A 27704-nucleotide genomic window follows, 5' to 3' on the forward strand; every position below is an offset into this window, starting at 1 on the left:
TAGTGTTTCATTTAAAAACTAAATACAGTATAACAAAATTTTACTGGGCACACACAGAGAAGCTCAACAATAATCTCTTTTTAGTATTAACCAACTGGTAATGACCTCCCAAGTGATATGATTTTCACTGAACCTAATTTCTCAGGAACTTTTTCATACTGAAGTAAATAAAAACATCGAGTTAGTCACATTGAGTCAGAGTGAGAAGTGAGTGGATTCTGACAAACTGTGTCTATTTTAAGGCTGAGTCAACAGAACATCAATTCAATTTCAAATGTTACTTTATGACTGTTTACAACAGAGGAGGGCTCCATCCTCTATGTGTCTGTCTGCTTAGTGTGGCAATTTAAAGATTTAAAGAAATCTCATTAGTAAAAATGAAATCTTTCCAAAGCATACCATCAAATCTGTGATGAATTCATTTTCTCATATCAGTTAGTTCATTTGTTAATCCCTTACATTTTAAATCAGTCAGTGAAAGACATTTAAGGAGTGCTTTATAATGACACAAGAGTACCATGAACTGCACATGTAATGAGCAAACTATCTTTCTATCTGAGTTTCTGAACAAGACTCAGTCAATACAGCTGTTAATGAGTCACAGTGCTTCAGAGGGCTCAAGGACCTGACCAGGTGAAGACAATCAAAAGCCAGACAGAATCCAACCCTAGAAGCCTATAAATTCACAGCTCCATCTGCTCTAGGCCACCATTTACCTGCTAGTCCTGCAAGGGCTCCAACCAGGAAGGCAGAAATAACTGATAGACTCTCAGGTCATACCAGGCCAAGTCAAAGCTAATTTAATTCTGGAAATACCACATGGGGCAGCTAGATTTGTGATTTGTCAGTTTGGACTCAACAGGGTCTGAATGTTAAAAGTCAAGAGAAGAAGGAGAAGAAAAAACTAGTTAAAGAAAGTCTGACTGACACTGAATGGGTCCTTTTCAGTGAGAGACATCAACCTAAGACACTTCCATTGCAAAGACCCCTACACTTAACGTCAATGAAGACGTGTAAATACAAGTTAGAAATGTAAAAGCAGCAATGGGATGAGGTCAAACATAAGAGGTAACCAGTGCTCCTCTATATCACCAAGTAAATGACAGATCACAAAAAAAGAATTACTGTGAATTTCAACACAATGTGGGCTGATCCTGTACAATATGTTAGTGCAGTGCTGCAATAATGCTTCAGCAGATAACTTACCACCTATATAGCAAAAACTGGTAAAAGGTATATAGCAATACCATCAGTCCTTTATATTATACACAAACTGAAATTTACACACATTCATGATTTCTAAGAACTGTTCTTTTGATGATTAACAATTATTATTGAGTATTATTGTAATATACAAGATCAAATCTCCAAAAATAGACAATGTTTGAGCAACCTTTGGTTAGAGAATGACAAAGTAGCTCATCCGGCTAATGATCCATTGCAACCCACAGATTATTGTAATGTGTCAAGTACAGAAAGAAAGTGTCAAGTTCTGTTGTCATTGCTTGACTGTACTGCACAAAGTAATGAGGATTTAAATCCATAGAAAAGTCAAGGAAGCTTGCAAGTGTTATATTCGAAACAAATTAGTATCTCATTTCAGAAAATCTGACCAAGACTCTAAAAATAGTTGAGATTCCTATGAAAATGGACATCCACACGTAAAATAATAGCCACTTTACCATTTCTATATGATCTTAACCCTGGGCACAATTTGAAGGAAGATTCATCAGGTGAGTTTCACAAAAAAAAAAAATTATCTAAAAAATCTGACCAACGCTGTAGGAAAAGCGGTGATTTATTTATGCGAATCCAGCTATGTGTAGCACCGTTTACCCAAGACAAATTTCCCATGTGGGAGAACAAGGCTTATTCTTATGATTCTTGTGAACTGTAGAGCGTTGGATGGAGGGATGATGGATGCCTTACCACCACATCAGCTCATGGGTCCTTCAGCTGGATGAGAAAAAATAAATAAATCTGCTTTTGCTTCTTTGACAGGCAGAAATAGAAATTCTTGACCAGGATATCCTCTGGTTACACTGGAAGCTCTGAAAAACTGTCCATTGCCCCTTGAGGCCACTTGCTGTTCAGTTCCCAGGCTGTATAAGAGCACATCCTTGTATTATGTAATACTGGAGAAACCAAGTTCTCAGAGAACGGCAAATATAAATAACTTTGTGCAGAATTACCAAGTTACACAGAGCCAAAATACTATAACTATAAAAGTATAACTCTATACGCTGTTACCACTGTTGCTCTGAGCACTTTTTGAATATACTGAACATTTCTGCCTCATCTAATGTGACTTAAATATGACAGCAGAACAATGCATTAAATATTCTCAGTTTCTGCTGTGAGAAGAACATGCACTGTCATACTGACAGAGTGATTTCACATTAAACTAATGACATTATGACCGTAGGATACTTGGTTCTCACTGCTGTTGTGGGAAATCTAACAAGTGAGAGCTCATTGATCATGAATAAATTGGGATCTAACCAAAGAAAATGCTCCATGTTTGTTTACATTTGCACATGTTCTCTTCATGAACTCATCTGTATAGATTAATTTTAGGAGGCCTGTAACACAGTTGAGACATTTAGATTTCTTAATTGAAAAGCTGTATTAAGCCAACTTCCCTGATAAGTTTTGAACATTTTTTAAACTCCTGCAATAATACAAAGCACTGATTTCTGGTAATTGGTGCATTTTCTAATTTAAGGCTTTTTACTGATTGCTTGTATTTCCCCCACATGTCAACATGTGGTGTCAATTTCACTTCCCCCCCCCCCCCCTTTCACAATCATCTAAGATACATTGCCCAATTAGAGTTTAGCGTGGTCAGCAAATTAAAATTAAATTAACTGCCATCGAGTCATGGACTCGTTCATGTGAAGATGTGAGGAAAAGATGAAGAGTCGATTAAGACTGCGCTAATGTGAAGTATTAATCAGTCCAATTAGCATTGCCACGAAAGCAGAGCTCACAGAACAACACCTCTCTGTCTTAAGGGCCTTTTTGTTCTATTACTTACAAAGCAATTAATTAGTCAGTACTTCTTTAATTCTTTAATTAGAAAGTCCTTTTTTAATTTGACACATTACCAGGCAACCACCAACACTTACTCAAAGTACTGTTTAATTATAGCACATCCTTACATAAACGCATGCACGTGCATACACTTTTCTCAGTGTGTCCCTCCCTGTGTAACAGGTCAGTGTTTGTGTGAGAAAACTGAAGCTGTGTTGGAGCTGTGATTGGCAGCCTGTGTTGGCACGGTAACAGACAGTCAGACGCGTACACACAATCTCACCGGAGCATTTTTTTTTTTCCTGCTGCAGCTGCCTGACCTCCAAACAGGCCTGACAACCAGAGCCTGAGGACATGGCAAGGTAATCAAAAACAACAAAGACTGAACTAAGCTACTCTTTTCCATACTGCCACCAAATAATAGGATTATGCAACAATTCCCATTGCACTTATTTGATGTTGGTAGAGGAAGACGGAGGGGCGAAAGGTAAGAAATATAACTGTTGTATCAGAGCACTCCTAAGTGAAGGGGGGTATTCTCCATTTGAGGTTACAAACTCTTGCATTTAGAAATTTGACATGGCTGAGGGCAAAATGAGGATTTGAGACCATAGAGTAATCCCGCAGCAGTGGTGCAATACTTGTGAGGTAGCTGCTGTTAGTACCTGGAGGCAGGCTGGCTCTCTTCCTCTTCTTGCTGTTTTCTGCAGTGTTTTCCAAGGGAGGACAGTCGGTCACCAGCTGTCCGCTGGAACCGTTGAACTGAAGAGGGTCGTTGTTGGCTGCTGGATCAAAAGGCAAAGCGTTGAGTCCTGCAAAACAGACAAAAACAAAATGCCACAATATATTAAATTAAATAACTGCTCTTCAGTAATTTCAAATGATGTGAGATTAATGACATTACAAAAAAGTGGAAGATATATAGAAAAAGTGTCACTAAAAATGCTCCCGTTTTTGGCCTGACACTGGAAAACAAGTTCAAATATCTTTGGGTCACACTGGACTCAAACCGTTTACATGTTAAAAATTGTAAAATATTATTTTTTTAAAAATGTAATCGGTTTAGACCATTGCTACAGTCAATAGCAGATGGAATAACACTTAAATTAATTAACCCTAATCAGGCTGATAAAACCCATTCTCATTGGTACAGCAATCTAGAAAGCCGACTGGGCTACACAGATAAATTAGTATTTCTGCTGAGATTCAAATAGCCAAGGTTTATGGTTTTATATTGCTGTTAATTAAAATGTACTCGCTCTTTAAGAAAACAAAACCAAAACTAATATGGGATTTTATTTTCTAGGTCTTCGTTTCAGTTGCTCAGTTGCAGGCAAAAATAGACAACGATACACTGGATGCCTGACATATGAATCAATATTTTGTGCTTGCCTGGGCATACGGGCACGTGCAATGCTTCCTTCTCTTCTAATCAAGGTCAGTTTTAACAAGGCCAGAACCTAATAGTAAAAATAAGAGTGTGGTGAAGGCAGCTTTTTCCTTAGTATCTTTATTTTGATCATACGAGACAGTAAGAACACTTGAATGAATCTGTATTTATCACTAAATTATTATGAGATCCCCCCCCCCCCCCAAGTCCTAATGAATGAAGGACATATTGATGTGTATTCGTGGCTTAATGTATCACTTATTCTGCGCTCTTTAAGGGCTGCATTTGTTTATAATTCAGAGCGGGGTCCTGGAGAGACTCAGTCTTAATTCATGAAAAATTCATGACACTTCTTGTGCTCAGATTTGTTTTCCCTCCATGGCAAAACAGAGCAGAAACCTCACTTTACTGTGGCTCTATTACAGGTCTGAGAGACACACTAATCAGTTTGTATCAAACACAGAAGGAGCTATAGACATGAATTTTTTTTTATTTTTTAAATTGTGCACTGAAACTGTTGTAGCCTTGTTTTTTAGCCCATCAAATACTTAAGACTTCAGGGTGATGTTCTAATGATGCAGCTTTGAAGTATTAGTTTCATTAAGGCTTATACAGCTAATGAGGTAACTGATACCTTTGTCAACTGTGTCTCAACTTTTCATGACTATAATCTGTCAACAACCAGATTGACCAGTAGCTTACATGTGACTAGCAACTGACATAGACAAAGAAAAACTGAGATAAATTAAGCCTCACTTTAAAAAGGAGAAAAAGGAAAGTAGAAAACTATCAAATTTCCCCTTGAATTTTATAAATCTATCAAGGTACTGGCAGTGTGCAAAATCCTATTCTGTTACATAAACAATCATTAAAAAAAAAAAAAAAAAAACCCAGAAAAAAACCATAGGATAAAGTGTGTTAGAAAGTTAATGCCATGCTTGCAATTCCAGCAATACAACATGAAACGAGGCCTTAAAATACTTTAAATCTGTGCATGGGAGATTTCTCAGATTTAGGCATTGGGGGCTGTATTTTCTGCATAGTCGGTCTGAGTAGAGTAGTGTGTGTGAGCGTGCACGCACGCACGCACGCACGCACGCACGCACGCACGCACGCACGCACGCACACAACCCTCTTAAGTCAATCTCTATTCAACATCCATCTGTCACACGTCTTTAAAGATGACCGTCAATAGTCCAGAGAGCGAAATAAATGCATTCCTCTGCCAATGTTAACTCTGTCACCAATAAACAGCAACAGTTTACATCTGAAGAGATGAGACTTTTAGTCATGCGCTTGTGAGTTCCCAAGCAAAAGGCAAAGAGAAGTTATGGAAAAAGTGAAGCAGCACTGAACATTGACCACTAAGCTTCAGTGGCTACAGTGTTACTGCCGTTCCAGATGAAGGAAAGAGCGTCACTTTACCTCACAGTGGTGAGCTTCTCCAACAATTTCACAAGATTTGTTCCTATACGGAAAAAAAGGACTTTGAAAATATGGTGCAAAGGTGAATGAAAACAGGCAAATCTGTGGCACTCAAATTGTTGATTTTATTTGATCTAGAGTTACATGACAGAATGCTCCAAGGACTTAAACATTTTTTGAAATGAAGTTCAGTTACTTATCTGGCTCTTGAATAATACAATTACTCTGGAATTAACTGCAGAGAAAATAATGGAAACAATAAATCAGCAAATAGAGCCTCAATGCAAAAGATTTTGGCTGCAAATCGTCATTTCTAATCACACACTAGAATCTTGTTTTTGAAGTTTAAGCTCTCAAGAGGCCATTTTCAGAACCAGAAATTGGACAGTTACCCACACCAGAAATGTCTTGGTTTAAATGTGCAGGGTGGGAAGAGAGTTTATGAGTAAAGGCGGTGAGTGTGTGAGCCTTGTATACTAACAATGTCTTTCCAGGGTCATCGCCCCTGTCTATACTCCTACTTGAGTCTGTGGGCTGATGAATGGCGTATTTAAGTTTCAACATCTGGCCAGGGCGTGTAGCGATGTCGGTGAGAATCACTCCCCAGAGGAGGAAGAAAATAAATGCCAGGAGGGTGGGAGGAGATGGACAGCAGGGCTGCAGAGTAAACCGAGGAAATGAAACAGAGAGACTTAGAGCCTCAGAACGGAATACAAAAGAAATATCACAAATGATTCTGGGCTGCTCGTCCAACAAGAATGCATTAACAACATGCACCATTAATGGTACAGTGAGTCAGGAAAGCACAGGACCATTAGAATGCACAGTGAAAGTCAGTGGCTCATTAAAACACCATTGAACTGCCTTGGAATTGAAACAAGGTGGTACGTCTACATTGTGAGTTTCTTGGGAGAATGCAAGCCAGTTTCTGCTGATTATTTTAAAGTTGAGCCAGGTCAAAAAACAAAACAAAAAAAAACATTTAAGTAACCAAGCTGGACCCAAGCAGTTACAACAATAATTGCTCATTAAACTCACACACAATTTACCTCAAAATCTATGAAATGGGATTCATAATCCCATGTTTTGAGTAAAACATAGCCTGCTTTTACTCATTTTCTTTTAGTACACTGATCATCTTTGAGATTTTAGACTAATGGTTATACAAATTAAGGAATTTAGGAAATTAGATTTAATGGGGCATTTGTGAAATAAAAAGTCTTATTTTTTAATTTGACACTGTTGAAAAAAGTGTCTTACAGCTAATTGCAGCAGTTGTATCTTACATCTAGTTGTATCACACTTCATAAGTCATTGGAAGCTATGGAGATTGAACCTATGAGCTTTCAAGCACAAGACAGCGCACTGAGCTGTAATGATTTTCTTCCTAACACGTTTGCATAACTCTCATGTAGCCTTTAATCTAACGAACATCAGCTAATAAACCAATTGGTGGGTATGAATAATGCAGAGCATAAGGAAATGTGCATCAGCATACCACTGCGAGGATGGGCATTAGTGCGGGGATGGCCTAAGCAGTGGAGTCTTTAAACTAGAGCAGAGAAAATACAGAGACCATGTAGATTATTGGGCATTCATCCATCTGAACAAGGCAAAGGGCAAGACGGTGGCACATTCCATTAACACAGTCCCAACCTCAGAAATAAATCAGCTTCTCTGGCTAATCCACTGCATTACTAAACCTGAACTGTCAACAAAGCGTCTTTCAGCTCCACTGATTTGCATCGGACATTTAAAGTGGCTGAGCACATTCGCCTATCAGAACAATCAGGTGAAAAACAACTTTTAATCCTGAACATCACACACACACACAAAAAAAAAAAAAAGCCAGAAGAGGAAATACTGCATAAAGATCTGTGTGTTTTTCTGTCTTGTTGAGATGGAGCAGATTCACGCACTTTGTATGGTCAAAGAAACAAGAAAAATATACACAAAGATAAACAGAAAAACACCTTCCCATACACTGCTTCCGTTTTGCAAGTTTGTGAGCTCACAGTTGGATGCATCTGACAGACCTAATGCTCTAAAAAAGAAAACATATTCATGATACCCAGCTGTGGTGAAAAGCAAGGGGAAAAACCCAGAGCAGTTTCCCCACTAGAAGCAAAACCAAGACTTCTTTCTCTCTTATTTTTTTTGGTTATTTCAAAAGAACCCAGCTAAGGTGGTTTGGGCATCTGACTAGAATGCCTCCTGGATGGCACATACTGCAGATATTACAGATATTACTCTTTACACCTTGGTGTCATCCCCAGAAGACTTGGTGGAGGCAACTGAGGAGAGGGAGGGCACAGGGCACTAAATCGTCCATTAACTTTTTTTTTTTTTTGGTTTCGTTTTGTTTAAACAAAATTCCAAGTTGGCGTCACAGTTTGGAAAGAGGTCACAGCTACAAGGTCCTGTACGGAAATTGCATGTTCTCCCTATGTCATTGTGAGCTTTACTCCAGCTTCATCCCACACTTCAAAAGGTATTCATGGGGTTAAGTTAATTGGTGATTCTGAACAAGCTATTAGTGCTGATCCTGAGGCCGACCGGCAACCTGTCAAGGATGTACCAAAACTACTGCCCTATAACAGCTGTGATGGGCTCGAGCTCCACTGAAACCATAAATTCACATTTAAGAAACCTGGAACACAAATGCAAAGCTGCCAGAATGTTAAAGAAACACTGTGAGACATAGGTTTGGCCATACTGTCGCCACTAGTTTTTAATAGTTCTTTAAAATCAATACACAGAATGCTTTAGCACTATAGTCAACACTATATTGTCTATATTGATGACACAATAGTGAAGCAGACCACATGCAGAATAAGTGGCTAGGGTAGAAAAGGTATGAAAGTTTTATAATAATGGCTTAAGAGTTCAGCCTCCATTACCAAGAGGCAACATAAGCATCGATATAATAATGCAGCCCACAAAGTGACTTTGTGGTAATATTTTGAATCATGCTTCATTGCACTTACTGCAAAGCTGGCAGAGTGTGGGTCAGAGTAATGTGACAGTCACAGGCTATAACTCTCATTTCTGCTGGGTGGCAACTGGCAAGTCTACAAACAGGATCCCAAATTAACCTTCAGTCACCTGAAAGGGTAGTGATCAGTCACAAGACCTCACTTAGCACTCACTAAAAAGGGTTTTTGCATAGATCAGTCACTACAATAGAATGAGATGTTACTCTATTCATAGTCTTGTGTGTCCATCAGAACACATTCTGGCTCTGGACTCACTGGACACGAGCTCCAAGCTTCCTAAAAAGGCAGCTGACTGAAGTTATGAATGCCCTTTGCAGATGCATAAACAAGGTGTCTGACTGACACGGCTTAGCAAAGGATGGAAAAGAATGGCAAGCAGCTGTGGTATTCTCAAGAGACCATTAACGAAGCTTTTCACTTCCTGTGTATTTATAGATACACAGACAAAGACAAAGAGCAGTTAAAACCACAGGCACTTCATACAAGTGGGAAAAACAAATTATCATTTATGTACAACCGTGTTTTCTGACAGACACAATTAATAACCAAAAGTATGTTTCTCACCCTTTTCACAAAATATTAACAACAAAATAATATTAGCCTGTTGCATATGCAATACACAGTAGTTCATATTTTAAGTGAGCTATGGCAGCAATCAAAAACAAATTGTCACGTAATCTCCCAGAGAAGTTTCCCAAATTCGAGCTTTTAATGAAAACTTGAGTTTTGTTTTGAATTCACACGCCTGAGGGGCCAATTTTCTTCTGTCAGTTTTCGGTGTTGTGTGCACAAATGAGTTGATCACCATGAATACTCTCTAGGTGTTTTAAGTCATGTTCTTGATCAGGAGTGACAGACTTCATCCAGGTAAAACCAGAGGCAATTAAAAGCCATTAAGACAGCAGCCTGGCCTGATGCAGCTTCAGCAACTCAAGGCGGGACGAGAGGAAGTCTGGCAGAAAATTGATTACGGTGAATATGGAGGCCACAGTGACACCGTTACCCAAGGGGGCTTCTACCAACTGGAGATTGTACGTGATGCTGTTATGTACCCCCGTTTCCATGGAGACCTGTCAAATTAAGACAGAAGATCTCCACTGGGTAATCTATCAGCTTGGTTGTACACAGTCACTGTGATATGTGCTCTATGGGACCTTACTGTACATTCTAGAAAAAGCAATTTTTTCACAGCTGAAGCTGACAAAGTTCCAATATACGGACCTTGTGGTTGTGCACTACACTTACATTTCCTACAGATTTCGGGGTGTAGTAGTAAGAAGCATGACACTTCAACAACATAGCTCAGAAAAAAAGACATTTAAAAGACTGTTTGAATAACAATAACTTATTTTGCTATCCAAACTAGACAAAATAAGGCTGCCAATGCAGTTTGGAGATGTAATTTGGCTATAGTGATTATAGCAGAGTCATCCCACCTGCATCCTCCTAAAAAATGATATCTAGGATATTCAGCTTTTTGCATCTTTAAGTAAATGTCAGAGACACCAATCAGGGTTAATATCGTGATAAGTACGTAGAAAGAATTATGTTCTTATGGTTGGGAGTTTAGTAAAGGTCAATGTATTCCCTGATGTTGTGATGACATTTTAAAGAGATGCCAGCACCAGAATATGTCATAGTGCATTTATAAACATCACCCATTTCTGCATGCAAAATAAACACTAATAATAAGCTGGCATATGGAGCTCAAACTGTGGCAAAAAAATGGATCAGGTTATTAATGTTTAGGGAGGGAAATACATTTACGCGCTTGCCCATATTTGCGGTGCTCACTTGAGCTGTGCTTCAAACACAGTCTCAAGTTTGCATTCAAATTGAGGAATACAAGCTCCCTGTAATAATGTCATGACTATTCATTAAATCAGTAGCAAGTTTAAAAAAAAATCCTCCTCAGACCCCCTCTGTCATTCTCCAAGCCTCAAGGGATTCACTGAAGGTTAATTTATTTAAATCTCCCATCCACTCATCTCTATTCCATTAAACTCACTAAGAATCTTTGGTTTGCAGTCTAATCCGCTTTCTACTGTCAGAGGCCTATGCCCTTTCTGCAATGCAGTCAGTGCATGCGGTTGTTTGTGTGTGCGTGTGCACTCGTGCATGCGTGTGTTAACAAGACAACACAGCAGCTGATAAGGTCACGTTAGCTCATACACATACACACACGCTCATGCATGTGGAATGTCCTTTGAGAGCGCTGCATAACATTGGTCAAATAAATCTAAAAGGCGATGAAGTTAAAATGTAGGTTTCTCCCGAGAGACCCGTTCTTTTCTACTGTCCTCAAGGCCACAAAATGTCTAAGCCCTTACCATCTGTTCGCTCCTTTGAAAGACAGGATACGTTAATGCATGTGGGGTATGGCCAGATCAAGCCATCAACAATTAGGCTCCACTACTAAGGATATCTTGGCTATGTAGGCAATTGCTGTATCATTATTACGGCATGGCATGCATTATGACTGGCGCTGGCACTCATATGCTAATGACTTTGGAAACACTCACCCTTTCCTTAAACAGCCGTCAACGCTATTAGCAGTCTGTCAGAAAATCATCCAGCCTATGGTGATGTGTTTTTGTGTTCCAGAGAGCTGACTAATGAGACGCTCGCTGGCTCCAACATACTTCAACAATGGCACACGTAGAGCTGTGTGTGTGTGAGTTCGGACATTACTGGCTGAAAATGGTCACCTTTAAAGCATACTTGGCTCAACCCGCTATATGGCCATTCTGTGCCGAGGTCACATCAGGAGATGTGGTTTATTTTCTGAGATCTGAATATTCATAGGGATCTTAACTTGTGCAATATGAAGAAGTCTGCCAGATCGCTCTCATTAGCAATGCACACTTTGGTTGGTGTCTGCCACCATGTAGAGAGAAGATGAACGCTCCTTAAAAGCAAGGACTGACTCATTCCTGCAAAGAAAAAGGAGTTGGTCAGCGATGGCATGGAGTGTTCTTTTCAGTTTCCCAAATGTATATCAACATCTTTTGGCACTGTCTGCGTGTCCATAAACCTCCATCTTATTTAATACCACCTTTTGATCTCATCCATCTGTCTTCTCAAACATAAGTTTTTTGCTTAATTATGCCTTCCCCTCCGCTCTAGTGCTTAGCTGCCAACCATTTTTTCCTTTTTACCCCCCCCCCCCCCATATCCCGTCCATTCTGAAATCTTAGCTGCTCTATAATTTGATTCAGACCAGAGTATATATTATACTTGCAAGGGAAAGGATAGAAACAGAGGACAGAGGAGATTTATGATGAGCAGCTGCCAGCGCTGACAAAAGCTTTTAAAAGCCGCAAGATGTGTCCTGCTCTCTAGCTTTTTGCCTTTGATTGCACAAGTCCAACTTTTCTCTTTCAGTAGCCTCTGTCCATGTAAAACTGTATCACTTTTGCATATTGGAGAAACTGACCATTATCTAGCCTTATTAATAATTAAAAGCTAAGGAGAAAAGACAGAATAAATTAGGCACAGGAAATGGAGACTGGGAAGAAATACCACAGAAAGAGGTCAGAGTTTATTCTAAAATGAAAATCTAAGTAGTTCTGTCATTAAATTCCTACATTGTTAATGTTATTGTTTGTCACAAAGCCCCTGAAGAACCAAAGTAAGGCCAGAGATCATCTCTCAGACAAAACTCTTTAAAGCTTAGAGACAACCTAGTATTACTTCTACATCTCTCATTCAAGCTCACTCTCTCATTTGAATCATTTTCTGCCTCATTTGTCTGTACTCGCTTGCCTTAAGTAAAAGGGTCACTGGAGTATTTACTGCAATAATTTTCAAAGTTCTCACTTTCATTGTTGTTTCATTGAATACTGATGTAACCTAGGGCCATCGTGATGGCTTCCATATAGACAGCATTTCTTACAAAGCGGTTATAATTTGTTTCTTGATTAAATGCACTTAGAGAATAGTAATTAATCAAAGGAGATAGAGCTGATGTCTGTAATAATCCATAAAGATAATGAATGGTGACAAGCTACAGTTTAAAAAAGGCAATACGTTCAAAATAAAATGGAAGATCGGCCCCTGCAGCCAGTAGTACACGAAAATGAGAATCATTAGCCTAAATCAACTTATGACCGTCCTAAAAAATTAGTTTTCTTGACTCAGCTGGTGTCGCAACTTTAGATTTCTTTGGAAACCATGTTAAGCATATTTTTGAAAAGCACACCCACACCTCATCAGTACTCTTCAGAACATCCCAGAGGCGGTACTTGGTTTCAAGAAGAGTAGATAAGAAGTCTTATTCCCTTGTGTGCCAATTAATACTTGTAAAAAGTGCTCCACACTTGTTTGTATTGTTTGTCTTGTGCGTGCAGCTTCCGCTCTCTTCCCCTCTCTGAAATGACAAAATGAGTGCGACTGAATTGGTGTCCAACTGCATCAGACCCCCTGAGTGACAATTCAAGTGAGATCTGTCTAGCTCCAGAACAGCCCATTTTCAAAAGACAATTCTTTGCCTTTGATGCTATTTTGGGATGTAGCTACCGTACAGGTCTGAAGAGGAGAATTACCAGATGGCTACTTGTCATTCTCCAGGAGTCGGAGCTTTAAATGCTGGTCCAGCTAGCTCTCATCCTCAGAGCAGCGACTAATGCTGATCACGATCCAGTAGGACACACATTCTGCCTTTTTATAACCGCCGATTAGAAGCAATAGTAATTTTTACTTTCAGCTGTTACAACTACCACCAAACGACACAGCAGTCTGAGTCCTTGTTCAAAAACTTAACAGCTGGGAATTCCTTATTGCAGATCTACTGATCCATGGTATGACATGACATACTGCTAAATGATTTCACTGGACACACCTCCTATGTAAAGATAATCCAGTAGTAACTATCTGACAAGCATCTAGTGCAAGTAAATCTAAACCATAACCACAATATCACATTAACGTAATCTGAATATAAACTATGGCTTACAAGAACTCGAGTTTTATTTTTGTAGTTCTGGGAACCTGTTCCATTTTATTATGAATACAGATAAAAATAATTGTTCTGATCTATGACGGTAGAGACATTACTAAAAATAGGTTTGAAGGTGTGAGAAAAAAGAAAAAGCAAAGTCATCTGACAATATGTAGAAAAAAAAAAAAGTTGTTAAAAATTCTCTCATGGTGTCTTTTTTCCATTTACAAATGATTTCTTGGGAACACTGTGTGAATGTCAGTCCCATTATGCCCATTTGTATGGCTGTGGTGTCTTGAATCTCCCTGTCATACCAGGCTTTTTGCCCTGCCTTTGTGTCCCTTCAGTACAGTATGAAACATTTTTTGGCTTCAAATGTGGTTCAATGACCTTTTGTACAAACTAATTTGTTGAAAACTGTTAGCAACACTTAGTTGTATAATTTCACTGTAATATTTTGTCACTATTGTGAAAATGTATATAAATATTCGATAGCTCTGTCTGTCTCACACACACACACACACACACACACACACACGTGGAAAGTCTTGAGCCATCCCTCATTTCTTTAGATTTTGCTAAAAGGGGACAAAGGTCCGGTGAAACAACAACAAAAAAAGTTTGTATAAATCTAACAAGCTTAAAAGTTAACATTTGTCATGTTCCTCGTGTTCCTTCAACATAGCCTGAACTTTTAGGCAAGCTTTCTTGTGAATTATTTAAGTAACCTTCACAAACAGTTCTCCAGGCTTCCTGAAGGACATCACTTTGTTCCATTTTCTGTCAAGATGACCCCACACTGCTTCAATTACTGCTTCTGGGGAGGCCAATCCATGACTGACAGCATTCCATTGTGTGTTCTTCTATTCAGGTATGCTTTTGCTTCACTGGCAGTGTGTTTGGGATCATTGTCATTCTGCAGAAATGAAGCCATGGTAGATCAAAATCTAACGGTACTTTTCTGTGTTCATAATTCAATCAATCTTGATAAAATCCCCAACACCAGTGGGTGAAATGCAGCTCCAGGGCCTCTGTGTTTTACAGATAGCCTTGGATGCTTACCGTCTACTTCTCTCTTGAACTTCTCCATACATTTTAACAACAATATACCAGAAATGTTTGGATTCATTACTCCATAAGACCTGTCACCACCGATTTCAGTCCAGCTGTGTAATTTGGCATACTTAAGCCTTTTCTGCCCGGTTCTTTTTGTTCCATGCTTCTTGACAGCCACCTTTCCACTGAGGGCATTTCTGATGAGGCTTCAGGGAACTGTGGATCCATCAACTGAAGAGCCAGATGCATTTTTTCATTCCTGCATCAGGTCTTTGCTGGATTTTTTTCTTGTTTCTTAAGCACATGACTTTCAGATACTGTTCATCTGCTGTAGAGAAGTCTTTTTGTAAGGCCTGCCACTTCTATGCTCAACATGTCCAGTTTCTGATTATTTTTTTAAGGGCACACTACACACCAATGCTAGATAAGCCATGTTTTTGGCTAGTAACTCTTTGGGAATCACCTTGTCGGTGCAGAGATACAGTTATATATTTGTTAAACTGTTTATCTGACATTTTCCATTGACTAAATGGGAACAAATTATCTGTTTTTTTTCTGACAGGCTGGTAGAAAAAAATTCTTCTGAAAAATGGTCTCAAAATGAAGTATGTTTTGCTTGCTGTGGCTTGCCAACAATGTTACAGATTCAAAATCAACACCAAGATTCACAACAGAGCAAATAAATAAATAAAGTGATAAGATGCTGCACATTTAAGTCATCCGCACAGTCTGGAATTTTTGTGCCGTTTTATCCTCACTCAGTACAGACATTCTAACATTTGGAGCTGTGAGTGCAAAAAAAACGATATTTAGTCACACATGAGAGTGCTAATGGACCCTGTGGCAGAAAATGTCAGCACTCATTGTCTGAAGTCTCTTGTTGTTTTGTCACTGGCAAATGGGAGAGAAGGTGTTTGTGGAAAAGAGGGTTTTAGCATGCCAGAAGGAATTATTCAGTGGAGCAAGAGGAAACTTCATTCTGAAATGACCAGGGAACAAGTCAGGGAGAATCTCTTCCAAATGCTGCAACGCTGATATTTGAGGCATAAATAAAGAAAACAGCTGAAGTAGGGCACAAGAGCGCAAAACATCTTTGTTTTAATTTGGGGAGGCCGGGAGCGGTCGGGGTCACAATGGGTTGCACTAAGTCAAGTAAACACCCACTTAGGAACTCTGTGAGTTATTTGATTTATTCAAATGCCTTGGGTTTCCACTGATGCATGCTAAAGATAAACTCTGACTCATTTAAAAAGAGAGAAACACTGTGACAAAGGCCAAAGTGAATCATCTTTTTAATGTGACCCCTGGTGCAAACTTCACTAACAAAGTATGCCACCGCAGGAAGAATAGTAAGCATAAAGTTTTGTTGGAGATGGCAAGCGTACACCATTAGCTAGTGTTTTTCAGAAAGGATGTATACATCCTTTTATAAAAATGTTGTAAATAAGATAGATGATGGAATAAAGCCAATTTTACAGTGTAACAGCAGTGCTAAATAGTTAGCTGATGAGGATACTTTGTTGGCATCTGGCTTTACAAGAGGGGGGTAAATGTGTCACTTGACAGGCAAACTACTTGTATTAAGCAAGCCAGTTTGACAGAATAATCAGAAAGTGAATGTGAAGCAAAATCCACAATAATCCATAATGTTGTTATTTTAGCTACTAAACAATTTCTCAGGTTACTGATCAGTTTTTGAATGTAGGGATTTGCCATACACAACTTGAGATATGCAAGGGGTGCTTATTCTTTAGGACTCCACATACCCCATAAATTACATTACTAGTAATATCATGAACTTGATTACCATAAGTCTTATAGTAATCAAGTTTAAATAGTGACACAACAGTCTATAGATCTCTAGGCTACAGAAGAAACTGTGTTGCTACCCGCTACCCACTGATGTTTGATCAGAGCTTTACTTTGTCAAATCTTTCTACTCATTGCTCATCTCCCTTGGCAACAAGTGCCAAAATAAAAACATTTTGTGGCTGGCATCTTTGTGCACAAGCCAAAACTTCTTTAAGAAATATTCCTCAAGTAGTTGTTGTAAAAACTGCCTGGAAATAAACCAAGCTATCTGTTCATTTTCTCCCCAAGAGTATCAAGCTCACCTTCCTTTCATGCACTTTGCAAATATACACACTTCACAACAAGTAAATCCTGTATTCTATGTAATTCAAGTCTAACCAATGGAGGAAAAAATGAGAACAAAACTATTGAGAGTATCAGCTTCAAAAAGTCTGCTTCATAAACTGTTCATTGCCAAAAACATATATACATGATTCAGTTACAGTGAGCTACCGAGCTGTCTGCCACACATTTTTTTCTTATGTTGAGTCAATCGCTCTAATTTTTCTAACAGTACTTATGGGAAATGTGTAAACAATGCAGCTGAGGTCCATGCTCCTTCACACTCACCAGTCACTTTATTAGCTGCAACTGAGAAATCTAGGGCAATCAAAAGCCCTGCTTTGTTTGGACTTTTTCATCATTTTTTTTTTTAAACTGTCAAAACAAATGCTGTAAATTTGGATTATTTAAGCATGATTGTTCACTAGCTTAAACACCATGCATTTTCTTAATTTCTAATGCGAAATAAGTAAGTAAATAAGATGTCATTGAAAATTTTAACTGAAAAACAAATAAATTGTAGTTAGGCCCAGACTATGGGTGTGTTTTTTTACTCTAAAGCCTGGCTTACAAGCATAATCATCTATGCCTGCCGGCTTGCGGCCTCCACCATAAACTGCCGGGGACATCACAGTCCTTGGCAGCAGCAGATTTGTATACCTCGGAGACCTGCACAGCAGCTACAGGGCGAGCAACGGCCAACCAAAGCCAACAATCAACTGACACCTTATTCATGGACAACCAAAAGCAGACCAGGTGACCAGGCAGCTGCAAGCCACCATTAACAGTCATTCTACATAGGGCTGTGCGATATGACCAAAATCTCATATCCCGATATTAAGACATCTATCGTCCGATAACGATATAAATCACAAAAATGTAACATTTTCTGTAAATTCTGTGAATGTCGGGCAGCTCGACTTGCGTGAAGTGTTTCCAGCTGGGCGTCGCGTACCTGGAGTCGATTGTTTTAACTGATGCATGAAACAATACATTTTTAGACATAGGTTGTAACGGCCGCCGTTTTCTTTGTGAGTATTTATTACACAGCGTGCTGCGGGGAAAAGCCTGTTCTAATGTTTGAGTCTAAGGTTTATTTTTTAGCACCTGACGGCTCTTTTTTGCTTCTCATCCGTAAACTCTCTGCATACTCTTCCACGTGATTCAGTTTATTTTGAAAAGTCTCAACAGGATCTTGAGCTTTATTGTGAAAGGTTTATGTGGAAAATAAACAAGCGGACACGAGGTGGTTTTACTGTCGTTGTTGCTAACGACAACGCATAAAAACAAGCGCTTGTCCGTCTGTAGTGTGGTTATATTAAATATAAGAGAAAGAGAGAACTTTAGGAAATTAATATAGCCACTACAGTGACCATCAAAATAATGAAAAAATATTGCCGTAAACAGTTTATTTTGCGACACCACGAAACAAACGATAGCGTAAAATGAAACGATAGACGTTTTTCTATCGTCATCCGATATATATCGTTATATCGAACAGCCCTAATTCTACAGGTTAATTACGGTAACTTTTCAGACTTATACTTCTTATGGATGCCTTTGGTCAACAGGATCTTTCGTCCCCTGATGTTAACTCAAGCTAAACTGTGAGTCGACGACAGTTTAGATGAATTAGTTTTATTCAGGTTCTCTTATTCTTATTCAAAAAAAATTGGATTGCACTATATTTCACAACTGTACCTAATAAGGTAGGTGGGAGTCTCTGCTCCACACAGACACAAACTTCCATGGCTCATCTCTAATTCCTCTTCTCATTCGGACCTAGTGCAGGAGTTGATTCATAAAAATGTTTCACAGCAGCCTTTAGAGCTTGGATAGCCTCCTGCTGACCTCTGTGAAATCAGCTGTACATTCCCAGCTGTTTGCACATTCAAACCATCTCTCAGGGACCAGCTTGCTTTCGATAATTTGACCGATAAACTGAATGACAATATTGCAAATATCATCCCAGTATTTTTCCTTTTTCGCAATGGCTGAGCCTCCCTAATGAATAATACAGATATGGGACAGGAAATGACCTTTGCAGACGGTAAAACAGATAGCCATAGAGGAGATCAGGCAAAGGCAATTAGGGGTTTATAGATTGCATTTATGCAACTATAGAGGAGGCAACTAAGCCTAACAGAGAGCCTGTCAACCACTATAATGAATAAAGATTCCCACTTCCATCTGAAACATACAGTGCATCCATTATCCAATCTAATACACTGAACATATGCCTTAGATTAACTGTCCTTAACATAAAGTCCCATAAAATGAAGCAGAAAACCCCTCCCCCTCAACTGGGAGACTTTTGATTTTAGCATTCATGCATATGTTATTTTGACATGTACCAACATCTGGCAAAAGCAGATCAAGGCACCTTGCCACACCTCAAAACTGCTCTGGAACAGCCTGCAGAAAAGCCCAAGGCACTGACCTCTTCTCCAAATTCCCCAGATCCCAATCTGATTAAGCATCCACGGGTTGCGCCGGAACAAGCCTGATCCACTGGGACCTCACCCAGGAAGGATCCTCTGGGTGCCTGAGCTGCTTTAGTGGCACAAAGCGGACTGAAAGAATATTTAGCAGGTGGGTTTAAATTTGTGTATAATATCTTTGTTTTCATCAAAGATAAACTTGCCAGGCTGCCACAGAACATTACTCTTGTGCTGTGCCGAATGCATTATCATTGAACTAGAAGAGAAGAAGCCTGATTTTAACTGGAGTGATTCAGTGATTTCAGACTTTCAATCAATTGCAATCTCCTTCTCAATCAATAGAGTACTTGTGTAAGTGAAGAAGCAGTTGCACGGTTCTGTCTACACCCAGTACTCTGTTTTATTTTCTTTCCATCTCTGATGCTTTTCTGTGTAATTCATGAATTATACATATTTGACACCAAGATGAACCCAAGTAGCTTTCTTCTCAATACATTCAATATGGCACTGATGTAAAATCAATGTATTATCATTCAATCATATTAATAGGGCTGGGTTGCAGTTCTAATTCCATGCATGCACAACGGTTTCTTTTTTGCTTTTTGTGAAAATTCAAAGTCACATGAACAACAATGTCTATCTTGGGATAAATATTTATCTGCCATGATGAGGAAGGTACCTTTCATCATACAAAATAATAGCCATAAACTTAGACTATTACACTTTAACCCAATCAGAATTTTTATACACGGCACTACATATGCATAGGATTTTAAGTAAATGGGTTCGGTAGGCTTGTTTAGTTTATAAACAGGGCTGCTGAGAAGGATGTCAAACAAGAGATTACTGAGGGGAAATTAGCATTGCTTGTTTTTAATGTGGAACATTAAATTACCTCAGGCATGCAAACAGGTGCAGTCTAAACTTATTGGAAAGAAGGCTCTAGATTTTAAAACTTGAATAGTAAATGGATTTTAGGGGATAGACAAGATAATCTACTTATGCACCAATGATTTGTGGAAGAATTACAGACAGATTAGCAAAGACTTTTCATTATATAGAACCTGTCTTAGTGAAACCCCAACATGGACAGACCTCTAAATACCTCGAAGCCTCCAAGTATCAACACCGTCCCAGAGCAGCCAGCCAACAGCTTGAGCTATTTCTGGATTCTGATGGACTAGAGCTGAACTCTAATCCTGTCTGTAGCATAAGACGCAGTTCCATACCATTGGTCTGAATTCCTCAGAGGTCCACACTAAGATCATTAATGAATACTGGCAAAGGCAGTGAGAATCCTCAAGAAATATAATGATTTCAATGATATGTTCTCATCTTACATCTGGCACCTTGCGCTTCTCAATAAAGGTGATTTTCAGCAGGCTGCATTTTGTTGCCTGCTTTACATCTCTGAAAGGCAATTATCCCCAAGTCAGTGGTGCATTTGGCAACTACTAAAGATAACTTAAAAGTAGGGCATATGGTTTTATCAGGTCACTCCAGAATACACTGATGGCATCTCTAGTTTGATGGCTTCATCATGCATCTACAGTCTTCAGCGGTGACTGACCAGCAACCACAAGAGACACACAGCTTCTTTATTCCTGTCCTCTAGGTTCCCAATGAATTTTTTTTTCCCTGTCCTGTCGGAGTCATGTAATGAATAGTGAAACTGACTCCCATCCAGCGGGAATCCCACAGGAATCCCATAATGCACAGGATCTCCCCCCAAAAATGTCAGCTTCTAATCTCCATACTGTTCTGTTTACCTTTAAGCAGCTCCTGGGGATTAAGTTCTCTGCTAGATCCACATTAATGAGAATTTGTGTGACATGTCACTCATACAGAGAAGCCCACTTCAACAGCGCTCCCCACCTTGTTCTCGCCCATGAATCCCCAATTCAAAATTAATTTGCAGTTAGAAAGGCATTTTCTCGAGTGCTGCTGAGGAGGCGTCTCTATCAGCCTGTTCTTTTGGTGGTGGTGTTAGCTAATGAGGGCCTGGTCAGGAAGCCAATGCTGACAGCTCGGCTCTTTAAAAGCCTTTGTCAAAATATTGCTTCAGGGGAGACTTGAGCAGCTAGTTGCCCACAGGAACACTTCCACCATGGGCATAGCTCTTATTTCCTCACAGCTCTGTTTACCTGCAGGCTACATGTCCACCTCCTGTGTATCACAGGGCATACTCAGTCCAACATTTGTCAATAACAGGAAATGAATACAGATTAAATGTGTTAATATCCAGGGACACAGAGACCAGCACGAAGTTAAATCTAAGGAATGAAATAAAATTAAAATAAAATAAATAAGATAAAAAAATATTTTTCACTTCAGATTTTCAGTTTGTTTATCTTGCGTGCCTGCATGGCGACACATGTATCTGAGTCATAGAAAAAATGTGTCACCTAATTATGACCATGAATAAACAAATAGAAATGAACATGACGTCAAGTTTGGAAACAAATTTGCTCTCACAACATACGCAAAACCACTGCTCTACAGATCAAGGTTATGTGCCAAGTAATGCAGTGATTTGCAAAAATAAAGCAGAAGACCTCTTGCTTGGCAATACACATACCTGTTGAGTAGTCATCTTTGAGCCACTTATGAATGGAGATAAACAAAGCAAATAAATGGCTAAATCACAGCCTAACCAGCTGATGGTTTTGCGATTACATTTCAGCAAATCCAGTATATAAAGTTTTGTCCTTCGGTTAAAAGAATCTGTAACCGAAGGACACACATTCGTTTCTACAGAGTTCAGAAATCAAACTCCAAAAGGGTAGTCTTTAAAAACAACGCTCAGTAATATTTTATATAGCTTTTATTGTGAACAAAAACTATAAGCTCAAAATCCATAAATGTTTCTTTCTTAACTGATCGGCTATAGCTATCTTCAGTAACCAGACCTATTTGTGTTCACAACAACACATAAATGAGCAACACTAGTGCACTGGTAACACACCAATCTCATATACATGACTAGCACGTAAAATGCATATTAACCCACAGCTGAAAATAGTCCAAGAAATGCATTACTTCTGAATACTTGCTTCTCCCATCTCTTCTTTATTATTAGACTTTTAATTTATTGACAGTTATAAATGCTGATACCGATCCACTTATCACTCCTCGTGTGGTGCTAATGAAAAGAATCAGGGTAAAGTAAGCAGAAGTTGCAGTTAAAGAAAAAAGAAACTAACTGAAAAAACCAGAACAGTTGGGATAAAATCATCAAAATTTGCACCTAAATTGAAACAAAATAATAGCACTACACTATAGTACAGTAAATAAATACTTTGACTTTGTACAAGTATTATTTCCTTCTTCAGTTGCAGATAAATATTTCAGAATCACTGCATTGCATTACCATCAAGATGTGGACAACATCTTGTCATGTGGTGAGTTACTCTGATTCTCACCCCTAGGAAGAACCAACTGGCTTGAGGCTGAGTGCCACAGTGAAGTCACAAACCATAGCTTTTAACATGTGCAATAAACTATAAATAAACTTTAAGCACTCCCCTTATGAGCCATATAATATGTGGGTAAAACAAACAACACTGATAAAGTCTGACACCAAAGATGAAGGATAAGTCTTGGCTGAAAATATCCCTGTCTAAGCCATGCTGCCACACTATCATTTGTCATTAGATATCTGGACAGATACCAAGTCTCAATATCCTCGTCCACCAAAGCGATGACACCGTGGCCAAGCTCTGAATAAAGAAACATGGAGTAAGTTGAGCAAACAAGATGAATCCCTTCCATTAACAGAAGGACTGTGGGCACTCCTGCCATTCCACCATTAATTATCTGGTCTTATGGGAAGATTAGGGTAGAGAAACTAAGCCAGCAGCCAGACTCCACTGAGTGGGCCTCCCCTGTTTAATTACCAAAACGGCACAAACAAATGAAGCCCCATAGATCTTGCAAGAGGATAGCACTGGAGGCTATGATTTGGCTGAGCCTGGCTCCACTCCTATGTGTTTTCTTTGTTCTCTTCTGGCTCTCCTTGTGCCGTCTATCCATCCATCACTCATCAGAGCACGCAGACTGGAGACTGTAGTTACACTGTTATTGATGGCTAAAATGATGAAAGAGGAAAAAAGGAGAGAATAGGGTGTGACAAGCGCAAGGTGGCAATGACAGACTATTTAAGACTATAAGAAAAATGTCCAAGTCGTTACCGAACTTCAGTTCCATCACAAAAATCCTAAACAGTGGTCTTGCTCTTAGCAGACCCTCCTCACCCTTATATTTAAGAGCCCAAGAAATAATTAAACCTATTCCTAGACTCTAAACTTTGATCATTAGAAATTTTCATTGAATTTTTCTCTTAGTCTGGGACTAGGTTTAATCCATGCCTGTGAAACTTGTGGTATATATTTTACGCTTTCATCAAAAGAGAAAGAACTTTATACAGCTTTTTATTATTGTAGAATCCGTTACGGTTAGCTGAAACTCTGGGTCAACATCCAGAACATAATTTAGTCTTCTTACTCTTGATAGATGCATTACACGAACTGAACTTTTCTTCAAGTATGGAATAAAAATTCAGTTCATTGAACAAAAATGACAACTTTTGCATTTATTGTTTTAATTACTTCTTCGCATTTAATCAAGAATATAATGTTACAGTAACAAATAGTGAATAGAATTATTTGCTACATCCTCACACACAGCGACTTAATAGTCATTTTATTTCCATTCTGTAAATGTTCAATCTCTGAATGCAAACGCAAATAGGAGGAGACTGACATGCTGTGCTCTCGATCCCAACAGTACACATTTCGACACAGACAGAGCAAACGCACCAACAAAGCGCCCAAGTATGTGTGCGCAGACACGCATTCAGCTGTCCTCACCATTCTTAGTGCTGACAACTTCATTCCAGCAGTGATTTGAAAGTGCAATTGTGTGTCGACTGGCAAGTAGAGATGAGCGCCGTGTCTCAAAGTTCCCGCAAACAATATTTTCTGTTTCTATGCAACAGAGTGTGACAAGCATGACAGTTTGCAACAGTGAAATAACCACAAAATAATGTGAAATTCTGAGTAGGAATAGTAAAGGAGAGTCAAAACATTGTAATGTCAAAGTTAACATGTCACTAACAAAAAATATACTTTAGTATTAATGTACTTATAAAAGTCGCTGTTTGCATAAGCGTTTTTTAACTGTATCATCCTTCAGAGATTGGACTTCAACACTTTTCCTTAATTAACTAGAACTGGACAAGTTTTTCTACACTGCAGAATTACTGTCATTATATTACATTTTGAACAGTCCAATCAAGATTAGACTGAAGTGAGGGACTTGACAAGCTCTTCTGCATAATGTATGACTCCTGCATGTACAATTCAAGAATGTACTACGTGGGCGCTCTGGACAAAACTAGATACAGTATGAAATCAAAGCCAGAGACTTTTACTGTTTCATGCTTTTGCTTTTTAGGACTTTCTTTAATTCTGGAAAAATCAATCCATTAAGGTAGCACTTCCTATAGAAGGATGTGAATTATAAAAAAGATAATCACAGGCACATTTTGAGAGTACACATCACAATCAATTCATAAGGATGCACAAATCTTTCTGGGGGGACTCAATCGAAAGATAGATGTTGCTTTGACAATATTTCCATTATCATCTTCCTCAGTCTAACCAGTGATTGCTTGGAGCGACATAATCACTCCCGACATCTCCCAGTGACACCTACTTGTGACTGATTCAAGTTCATCTGATGACATATCTTCGACATCTCTTTATCAAACTAAAATGCTCCATTGGCCTTCAACAGGGAAATTTATCAATCTGCTGTTGGCATATTTTTCCTGTATAGGCAGTTCAGGCTTATACTAAACACATGCTGTTGATTTATTGGCATGACATACTAGACATTTCAAAATACAATACATCAAAATGCTAAAAAAAAACCAAAACTGATGAATGGCACAAACTCCTGCTAAATAATTAGAAGCAGAGTGATCCACTGCAGTGTATATAAGGAGTAATTTCTACTTCAAGTAATTATGGGCTTGCACATTAGATTATAAATATTCTTAGCCTGGAGTTGTTTCTTGAAAAATGCAGTGAGCTCAGGAGAAAGCCATCTTTCCACTATAGCCCACAGGATATTCTTCCCCTTTTGATACCTTAGAGAACGGTTAACCTAATACCTAATATCCAGGAGGTTACAATAAGCCCAGAAAATGCTGCGGGACCCCTGGTTTGCCTGGTGATGGTGCTAAGCTGAGCTGCACTGAGCCTCAACGAGTTACCCCTGGAGCCTGGTCCAATTTTCTCTCAGTGCAGCTTCGGTCCACAGACCACACTAACAAGCTAAAGCTTCAACGCTCGTCAAAAAGGGAAGCATTTGGGCACTCACTAGAGGCCAGAAAAAATACAGGCTATCGGTGCAACCCTCGAGATGGACACAATAATTAATCTTCATATCGATCCACCTCTTCGACTTCTGTTGGGACAGGCACAGAAAGCATGACTGAGAACCTGCTGTATGTTTTAGCTTTCTGAGAGGAAGGCAGGGAAAAGATTCTTCTTAGCTATTCCTCCCACCCAGTTTCACAAACATATACACACACTTTATCATCAGCCACCCTGTTGCATTAGATACATTTGACTTTGCCTTCAAGGAAAGCAAAGCGAAAAAGGAGGAGAAACTGATATTTGAAGAAATAAAGCACAATGAAGGGCAGGACAAAAGACAAATACTACAAGAAGGCAGTAAGAAGGATAATTTCAATCAAAGAAAACAGGACACAAAGAAGCCATGAATCATATTTTGGTCCATTTCAATAAGCTATATAAAAAGCTATAATATTTAATAGGATTTCTTTTGGAAGAGCTGTTTTAGGAGCCACCCTGAAGCGAGGTTCAGATGGTCGTCCATTCACCACCTTCTTGTTCCTACCAAGCCTCCTCTGACAAACTGCCTACCAGCTTCTGACATATGACCCATAAAGGCCAATGCCACCATAAACCTAGAGCCATGGTGATTTGTGAATTCAATTACCTCTCTGTCTGTAATGGCTGTATTCAGTGCCCTGCTGTTAAGTCAGCTGTTGTCAGCATATGTCCTAAAGGTCACAGCTTCCACTTCGAACACCACTAAGCATCTAGGAATGATTATGTTAATTAATTTTTGAATTTACATCAGCAAACAACGCTATATGAACTGTGCAAAGCCAAAAGGAGAAACAACTATTGATTTTTGGGACTGACAGAAAACAAAATCAACAAGTATTTAAGGATGTGTAGACATATCAAGCTACATTTCTTTAAAGCCAACATATTCCTGCTTTTGGATATTCCTTAAAAGTCTTTATCGACATTTTAATCAAATAAAAATTGTCCATCAAGCATCAATGAAGATACTGGAATCGACTTCTTTCATGTCTTAAATGTCTGACTGAAGCAGCAGTTTCATGGGCAATACTGACGATTTATGACTTCATACAGAAGCTTTTCAGTCCTTGGACCTTTATCTAACAACTCTCACCTCATATCAACACCAATATTGCTCTCAAATCAAGCATTGATTGAAATTGGCAATTTTTCTCCCTTATTAAAAAAACCTACATTCAAGAGGTAACAGAGATGGGGTATGGCACACAGCAAAGATCTATGCTTACACTTAAAGCTGGCACTGCACGCTCTATTAAAAAATCTAAAAAGTAGCTCCAGTTCTCTCCATCTCATCTGGACAGCCAAAACAAAACATACCTTGCTGCACATGTACCGTATTAACATAAACCATTTTGCTTGGTATGTGCTTCGGTTACACTCCATTTGCTCATTTTTCCGGCATTCACTAAAACGCCTTTCATGAGAAGCATGAAAACTCAAAGAACAGGTGCAGTGGCAATTCACATGGCTCAAGCTGAACTGCTGAGTCCCTTTTTCACATTATCACAAGAATGTTTGTTGACACTTTGCCAGTGTGGTAACGGGTGTAATCTGAGCCTTAACCACACTAGAGGTGCTTTCTTAAATCGAGCTAATGAACAGCAGCAATGTCACTGTGTTTTTACAGAAAACGAGAATGATGTTGGAGTGAGAGATCAAATTTGGGACTCCTTATAGAGGACCTTTGTCCATACTCTGGATTTTTTTTCTGTATGTTTGTTTCTTTAACTCTTTAGAAATAACAAGAAAAAGTACAGAACTCTACCAAGGGAACGCTGACTCTTTACCTGAACGATATCCTGACCAACTCTGCTTACGTGGATTACACATGCAATGTCATGAGTGTTTATTTAACTTAAACATTTGTAA

General features: G+C 39.0%; 1 protein-coding gene across 6 annotated transcripts in view; it reads right to left on the reverse strand.

The window, feature by feature from the left end:
- The window catches only part of enox2 (ecto-NOX disulfide-thiol exchanger 2), a 178755-nt gene that overhangs the window by 89385 nt on the left and 61666 nt on the right, over nt 1–27704 (reverse strand). For all 6 annotated transcript variants that reach the window (XM_039620342.1, XM_031740797.2, XM_039620331.1 and 3 more), the window contains one exon: nt 3699–3845. In XM_039620342.1, the coding sequence (XP_039476276.1) occupies nt 3699–3845 (147 nt within the window). The remainder of the gene's footprint in view (nt 1–3698; nt 3846–27704) is intronic.

This window comes from Oreochromis aureus, linkage group 2, assembly GCF_013358895.1.
Source record: "Oreochromis aureus strain Israel breed Guangdong linkage group 2, ZZ_aureus, whole genome shotgun sequence".
NCBI classification, from domain to species: domain Eukaryota; kingdom Metazoa; phylum Chordata; class Actinopteri; order Cichliformes; family Cichlidae; genus Oreochromis; species Oreochromis aureus.